Source organism: Sinocyclocheilus rhinocerous, unplaced genomic scaffold (assembly GCF_001515625.1).
Source record: "Sinocyclocheilus rhinocerous isolate Xijiao unplaced genomic scaffold, SAMN03320098_v1.1 scaffold587, whole genome shotgun sequence".
In the NCBI taxonomy this organism is placed as follows: Eukaryota; Metazoa; Chordata; class Actinopteri; order Cypriniformes; family Cyprinidae; genus Sinocyclocheilus; species Sinocyclocheilus rhinocerous.
This window is the reverse complement of record NW_015632478.1, coordinates 126,359-134,823: the sequence shown is the minus strand read 5'-3', so window position 1 is coordinate 134,823 and position 8,465 is coordinate 126,359. Positions and strand designations below refer to the sequence as shown.

The following is an 8,465-nucleotide window of genomic DNA, read 5'->3' as shown; positions in this document are numbered from 1 at the left end:
CCCTCAGATTTTTGAGCCAAGTGGATTTTGAATGCAGCTTCCAAAAGACAAAAAATGGCCGATTCATATTTTCTATATTTAATACAATCACACCGGCCGCTCGCTGACTGAATAGCTCTTTATGGCGAATTCTCTACAGGTTTTTATGCATAGTTAATAGATTACATTATTAGGTTACTTCCATCGCCCACTATAGATCAGCATAATCTAATATAGCAATATACAATATAGTTAATGCGTTTGGGGATGTTTCGAATAAAAAGGAAAAAATAGCCTAAAGCATAAGTGCTGTTGTGGCTGCTGTGTCACATGACGACTCCTCCCCCCAAACTCGTGCCCCCCTAAAAATAATGAGTGCATGACGCCCCTGGGTGAATTAATAATAATAATAATAATAATAATAAAAACTAATATGTTTCTTATATTTTTCTGCTTCTTATTTAATATCTTTCTCTCCTTTTACCTTACAATGATTATATTATTATTATATTTATTCTTGTATTTTATTGTCTGTTAAGCACCAATACATGAAGACAAATTTCTTGTAGGTATACCCACAGTAGCAATAAAGACGATTCTGATTCTGATAAAGATGGTATAAAACTGAAAATAAGACAAGAGACATTGGGTTGCATCTGCAAATTTTGTATTTTGCTTCATTCTAACTCTACTTTAGATAAGACAGAAAAGAGGTTCAGAGCTTAGATACATAGCCAGAGCCAGATCCATACATGGATACAAATCAACCCAAGCCGCGTGGTGATTACCAAAATGCATTGGAAATATAAAAATACGTCCTCCATATTTACAACCAACATTTATAATCAGTCATATGTACAAAGGGCAAAAAGGGCAGAGATACAGGTAATACCAGCAACAATTACATTAAAAAGCATAAACTCCATCGTCAGACTGGGCATTAGATTCAATTCCAGAACGCTCAGATATTCTGGGGTTCCAGGTTTGAGACTCATTTTCTGTGAACATTGTGCAATGAAGTCATAAAGTTTCCATTTATTGTCTTAGAAATATACAAATCAACAATTAATGTTTTTCCAATTCATTATTATTATTACACTATGATTGAGGTGAGGTGAGACGATTGTAACAGAGGCCATGATGAGGACTGCTCTGTCACTAAACTTAAAGCTCTTTAAAACTATGGTGAATATTCCTGTTAAAAACCAATAAACATTCAGTAAAAAAAAAATTCAGATTTACACTGACAATAGGATGTTATCGACAGTTTTTTCATTGTGTTATGGCACATATACCACAGAGTAATTTATAAAAACTGACAGTGACAAATTCCTTTGTGACAACCACTTTCATTACTATAGTTTAATCAGCGCCAAAAAACAACAACTTGAGCATTAAAATATCAGTGGTTATCTCTAGCTGTACAATAAAAATAATATTGCGGCTAAAGCATCAGAGGACATCATGAAAATTGATTGAACTAAAGAAAAATCAAAACAAAAGGATTTTATGATCAACAAATTGTTTCTAAACAGTGACATCTATAACATAAAAACAATTCTCTACTTTAAGAAAAAAAAAAGACTTTTGTAAAGCATATTTACACAACTGCTCTATCAACTACCAGATATTTGCGGTGAATTTTACAGTGGTCACACAGTTCGCTCATGTCCAGAATATAGACAGTCTAAACTAACATTAAAAAGAAGTATTCCAAAATCAGAAAAATGTGTGTTTAAATAACATTAATTTTTAAAGAGGTTCACTTTTCTTAAATTGTGAATTTCCATTTTTTTTCCATTATAGCCAATGTTTTAATGGATTCATGTGGATTGTACAGAATTCATCAGAAATTGAACATGATTAGACGTGCACAGGATTTGATCATCCCTGTTCATTTTCCTCTATATATACAAAACTTTCTTTACACAGAAATAAAGATAACAGAACAAAACTGTTTAACAGTTATGACAACAAGACCATGTAAACTTTACATCATCTTTCATAAAAAAAAAACACAATAACTTTCATATTTTTTGTGCATAAAATAAATATGCTCTTTTTTGGATGCTGCAAATACTAGAATATATTATGGTTAAACTTTTAATTCAGTACAAAAGCCTCTGCCTTTTAAAAGTAGAAAACAAAAATAAAACGCATTAATAAAAGTAAGCAAAGTAAAAGAGGTTTAAGAGGAAACTATGCGATTAGGAGCATCAGCATATGTGACCCTGGAGCACAAAACCAGTCTCAAGTCGCTTGGGTATATTTGTAGCAATAGCCAAAAATACATTGCATGGGTCAAAATTATCGATTTTTCTTTTATGCCAAAAATCATTAGGATATTAAGTAAAGATCATGTTCCATGAAGATATTTTGTAAATTTCCTACTGTAAATATATTAAAACTTAAGATTTTTTTTGCACCCTCAGATTCCAGATTTTCAAATAGTTGTATCTCGGTCAAATATTGTCCTATCCTAACAAACCATACATCAATGGAAAGTCTATTTATTCAGCTTTCAGATGATGTATAAATCTCAATTTCGAAAAATTTACCCTTATGGCTGGTTTTGTGGTCCATATGACTATGTGAAAAAGAATGTGAAGGCACTTAAATCAATTCGTTTTCCTAGTGCAAAACAAGTGCAATCCAGCTTAAACTTATTAGAGAAAAACAAGCCAAGATGGCAGAGGAAGAAAATCCTGTCAAAGCAAGCTTTGCAAAACTGCAAAGTATGTCAGGCACCTGTGATTACACCTGCTGGAAAACATTCATAGATTTAAAAAGTCATCATAAAAAGAAAAGAAAAAAAGAAGTTCTTTGGGGTTGAAGTAAGGACATGTAGTAAATGGACAGTCTCATGGCTTTTTAGGAAAATCAAAACAAACACTCATGTACTTTCCCTCCCACACCCTGTGTGTGAAGTGTTTAGAGAATTTAGAGCTGCAGGCTCACATCCATCTAAAACAGAGCAGCATCTACAACCGCCCACATGCTCTCTTTTCTCTCAGTCCTTAAACTCAGTGCTTGCTGGTAAAGGGGAGTTTCAGTGTATGGATGGGCACATTTCTCTTCTCACAGTTCTGGGGCTGAATGTCATTGGAATGCCTCAGCACGCCCCTGTGGCCGTCCTCCACTGGGGCACCCTCGTCATAGAAGAGCAGGCTGCGGGAGCGGACTACACACACAGAGAACAGAGTTACTCATGTCACATGCCTTGCTTGATTTGCTTTTTTTGGAAGAGAGTGTTTAAGGGAGAAAGAAAGAACAAGATTTGGAGTGAGCTACGCTCTTAGGCGAAACACGCATTTTCAGTTACTACAGCAACCTCATCGCCCTCATCCAATTGAAGCCCCTTTCAAGTGCAGCTTTGATAGAGCAGAAGGAGATGTGGCTCGGTGTGTGTTGTAAAGTTGAAAGACGATTGTAAAATCTGCTCAAAGGGAAGTAATGATTTCAATCTAAAACTCTCTGGGATGTCTTGACAGTAATTCACAGCTATTAGCTGCCTGGATAATTCAATGTGTCTGAAAGCCGGATGACCTACAAATAAATGCTTCTTTGCGCATGTGTAGAGAAATGTAATCATATCATGCAATGTACATGAAAAGTTGATCTCGGTTTACACTTTAGGGGCAGGGATGAAACATACCCTGGCTGGTGGTGTAGAGGTCACCTGAGGGCAGCGGTGCAGACTTCACCGTGTGTGAGGGTGGTGAGGATAAGGAGGAAGAGGAGAGGGAGAGCTCGGGCAGGCAGGGAACCAGTGAGCCCAGCACCAACACAAAACACAGCGCCACCACCTGGCCAGGAGGAGGAACCACACACACGGTGAGCACACCGCCCCACTGTAATCTACTTGCACTACAGCTGACAGAGCAGCTCTGACCTGCCTTTACATGCTTAGGATTAAAGGACTAAACTAAATTCAGTAAAGGAATAGTTCAACCAAAAATGAAAATGTACTCACCCTCAGGCCATCCAAGATGTAGATGAGTTTGTTTCCTCATCAAAAAACAGATTTGGAGATATTTAGCATACACCACTTGGATCCTCTGCAGAGAATGGGTCCCGTCAGAATCAGAGTCAAAACAGCTGAAAAAAACATCACAATAATCCACACGACTCACACCCATCAATTAACATCTTGTGAAGCGAAAAGCTGCAGGTTTGTAAGAAACAAATAGATTATTAAAGGCATTTTAATTTTAAAACGTCACTTCTGGTCAAAATACCAATCCATAATAAAGCTTCTTCCAATGAAAAAGTTCTTCCCCTGTTGTTCTCTTACATCAAAATCCACCAACATATTTGTTTAGAAGAGTTTTGGCGTTGTAAATGACACTTGATCTGTGCATATTTCTCTCCCGATTCAGAATGAGACAACGCTTTCACTGGAGAAAGCAATATTATGGATAGAGGACTCATATTTTAGCTGGAAGCAACAGTTTGAAGTTAAAAACGTCTTGCTTCTTACAAACATACAGTTTTTGTTTCACAAGATGTTGATTGATGGGCTGTAGTCATGTTTTGGATTATTGTAACGCTTTTATCAGCTGTTTGGACTCTCATTCTGACAGCACTCTTTCACTGCAGACGATCCATCACTGAGCAAGTGATGTAATGATAAATTTCTCCAAATCTCTTCTGATGAAGAAACAAACTCATCTACATCTTGGATGGCCTGAGGTACATATTCAGCAAATTTTCATTTTCGGGTGAACTATTCCTTTATAACACTGGTTTGTTAGAAAGAAACACTAAGAAAATGTGTGTGTGAATATGAGTGTGTTGGAATAAATGCACGTGTTTGTACAGTTAATGTGTATATATACCATTAGGCATGTTCCGGTCTGTGTGGAAGCGATCTTGCAGGACCGAGGCACTTTCCCGCTCACAAGAGCCTGAAGTCTTTGTAGCTGTTGGAGTAGAGACCTAAAGATGAGACAGAAAACACATCAAAAAAGAAGAATGATTAGTAAATTCTTTAGATCGCAGTGTAGGCAGCATATTTGTCTGCAGGCTATGCGTGTTCTTCTCAGTGTTTTGTAACAGCAGGATCTTCTTATTCTCAAGCTCAGAGAGCATGTGAGGATAATACAGTTCTTACTCGTCACAGTGTTACATAAACTGAACTCCCCTTCACACTACTCACACAGTCTCTCGCACAAATGCACTCCATAATGGGTGTTAATTTATTTCCCCTTCAATTACTTCCTTCTTCAGCAGCCAATCAAACATACGCTTCCTCTCACACACAACTGCAACACTTACAGCCACAGGATCTGCGAGTATGATATAATGGCATGCTACACATACTATTTTTGCAGTATGTATGTAGTATGTATGGAATACTTCGATACTTGGATGACCTAGTTCAAAAATGTGCATTACACAAGTACAGTAGAGCAAATGGCGTGAGAAAACATGTTCAACCTGGCCCTCCATTTTCAGTGTCATGAATGAACTGGAATTCAATTCAGCCCCAAACTTTTTTCTTTCTTGACTGATTATATGATCACAATGTTACACAAAATTACACTAAAAATGTATAACTATTTCAGAGATGATAACTGAACTTAATTAAACATGCAGTGTAATTATATAATGACATATAGCTATGATATACATGTATGTAAAAATATATTTAAACACATATTCCTCACTGTATACAGTATATAAGCAGTAACCTGTGTGCGTGCATGTAATCTTTTTATTTTTTATTTATTTTTTTATTAAACATAGAATCCGTACATGTAATCTCAGCAGCAGACTTTCTCATCAATGATTCAGTTATAATACAAAAGAACATTGAGCTCCCTCTAGTGGGGTAACTAAGAAGCAACATCACATGCAATAATGAAGAGCTCCACCACCACCAGAGAGAGCCATTGCAACATGTTGGAAAACAAAACTAAAATACTACTTTACTATTTCATCAATTGGCAGACTCTTTTATCCAAAGCAACATACAGTACATTATAACAGAGACAGTCCCTCAGGACCCCTGGAGTTAAGTGCTTTCCCACTTGGCTAGATCACCCCGGAACAAACCTGTATATTAGTTTTCACCTAAACATACACATACAGAATCCCTCATAATGAGTGCTCTAGAGACAGTATGTTTTCAGCATTGAGAGGGGCTCAGACCGCCCTACTAACCTAGCAATAATCATCTCAATTTGATCGTATAAACAGTGGTTTTATTCAGATTAATATACAACCCACCCACTAACACACAAACACGAACTCCCCCCTGCTGTCTCTTTGAATTCTCTTAGATAACTCAGAGAGAAGGATCTATCCTAATAAGAATCAGCAGAGCGCCAACACACACGGTCTCTTTATCCTGTAATGAGGCGCAGGCAGGCACCGTGCTGTGTGCTACTTTAAGTGTGTCGTTAATAATGGACCTGAGCCAATCCTCTATAAAAAGCATTACTATACACTTACACACACACACTCAAGTCACTCTTACCTACATACTAAGAACACTGAGGACAGTAGCGAGCTACAATAAAGCTTCAATATCTGAAACAACAGTGAAATATCAACAGCACAAAAGTTGTGGGTCAGTAAGATTTTGTTTCTGAAAGACGTTTCTTATGCTCACCAAGGCTGCATTCCTTTGATCATAAATACAGTAACACAGTAATATTGTGAAATATTATAGTTTAAGCTAACTGTTTTCAATTTGAATATATTTTCAAATGTAATTTATTCAAGTAATGGCAAAGCTGAATTTTCAGCAGCAAACTTCAGCGTCTCTAGATCCTTCAGGAATCATTCTAATATGCTGATTTGGTGCGCAAGAAACATTTCTTATTATTGTTTCAATGTTGAAAACAGTTGTGCTGCTTAATATTTTTGTGGAAACCACAATACATGTTTTTCCTGTATTCTTTATAATTAGAAAGTTTAAAAGAACAGCAGTTATTTGTAATACAAATATTTTGTAACATTATAAATATCTTTACTGTCCTTTTGATCAAAGCAATGCATCCTAATTTCTTAATTATTTCTTAATTTCACAAAAAAAATGACTGACCCCAAACTTTTAAATGATAGTATATACTGTATTTGTTTTGCATGTTTTCAATAAATTACCCCCAAAAAATTAATTCTAAACATTTCCAAACCTATACTATACAGCATACTTTCATGTACAGAACACAGAAGAATTTATTTTAAGAATGTGTATTTGTTCATAAAAATGAAAGTCAGCATACTCCAAAACACTGAACCATTCTTCAAAAAAAACTTTTATGTTCCACAGAAGAAAGAAACTCATACAGGTTTGTAACGACATGATAATTAAATGATAAGAATTAAAAGACAGAATTTTCCTTTTGGGTGCACTACCCCTTTAAGTGCTGCTCTCTTCAATAAGGTTTTACAGTTAATCCACAAAAAAAAGAGCTGACTTTGATAACACCCTATCCCCCATGGTGCTCTCTCTTTCTGTCTCTCTAAACAGTAGGAACAGACAGCACCATGTCGACAGCGCCTATGTTCTAACTAGGCCACCCAGGAGAGAATGAAAAGGTACTGCTCTATATGATCGGAAGGGGAGGTTAAGACCTGCGTGCATCTGGACCGACTTAGCAACACCTGCTGACTGCGAAGAGGCTGCTGCATACACTTACCGCAAATACGGTTACAATTACATTTATTAAAATCCACCTATAAAGTATTCACTGTAATTAAACACAAGCACACATATGTTCTCTCACCTGTTGGCATTCTCGAGCGTCTCTACTTTTTTCCACAGTTCATTGTTCTCTGAAGTATAGTTCTCAACTCTGAGGAGGAGAGAGAGAGTGTGTTATTGCACACAGTCACAATGACAGACTGAAACACATAAATAAACCGTTTCCATACATACAACCATACATAACCCTGTCGGCTTGACTGACTACAGCATGGTGGAAAAAGCAGTGTATGTGTGTGTCCAGTGTGAGTCCAGTCTCTCCAGCACATTATCCAAACCCTGAGAGCCTAACAGCAGCTCAACAGGGAAAATGACTCATGCAAACGCACACACACCCCAATGAGTGCATGGACTGTAGCCATTGGCCGCATTCACACAACAAAAGCCATAAAATAGCAAGCAGGATATAGAATATTTTGCAGGGAGAGGGTGTGCAGGGGTGAGAGAGAAGAGAAGATTAAAGGAGAGGAGGTCAACAAAGAGAAAGAAGGATGAAGACACCAAGAAAATATAAAGGAGAGTGGGAAGAGAAAATAAGAGAAGGAGAGAAAAGAAAAGCAGTCAGAAAGGGAGAGGGAAGAGGTGGAAGAGGTAGAGAACAAAGGAGTAGAGTAGGAGAGACAATTACTTTTTCTCCAAACACTCCACGTATTCCTTCTTTTTCCTGCGGCTTTCCTGTGCAGAGATCTAAGACAAAAAAACGCATCTACGTCAGCATTGAAGTATTATGTCTATGTATGTATGTATGTATGTATGTATATATATATATATA

General features: G+C 36.9%; 1 protein-coding gene across 1 annotated transcript in view; it reads right to left on the bottom strand.

Annotated features, from left to right (window-relative positions):
- Positions 1–3,002: 3,002 nt before the first annotated feature.
- The window catches only part of LOC107742577 (cyclic AMP-responsive element-binding protein 3-like protein 1), a 27,152-nt gene continuing 21,689 nt past the window's right edge, over positions 3,003–8,465 (bottom strand). The window contains exons 7-11 of the mRNA XM_016555615.1: positions 8,322–8,380; positions 7,716–7,784; positions 4,818–4,917; positions 3,635–3,785; positions 3,003–3,160 (exon numbers count right to left, since the gene is read on the bottom strand). Coding sequence (XP_016411101.1) covers positions 3,003–3,160; positions 3,635–3,785; positions 4,818–4,917; positions 7,716–7,784; positions 8,322–8,380 — 537 coding nt within the window. The remainder of the gene's footprint in view (positions 3,161–3,634; positions 3,786–4,817; positions 4,918–7,715; positions 7,785–8,321; positions 8,381–8,465) is intronic.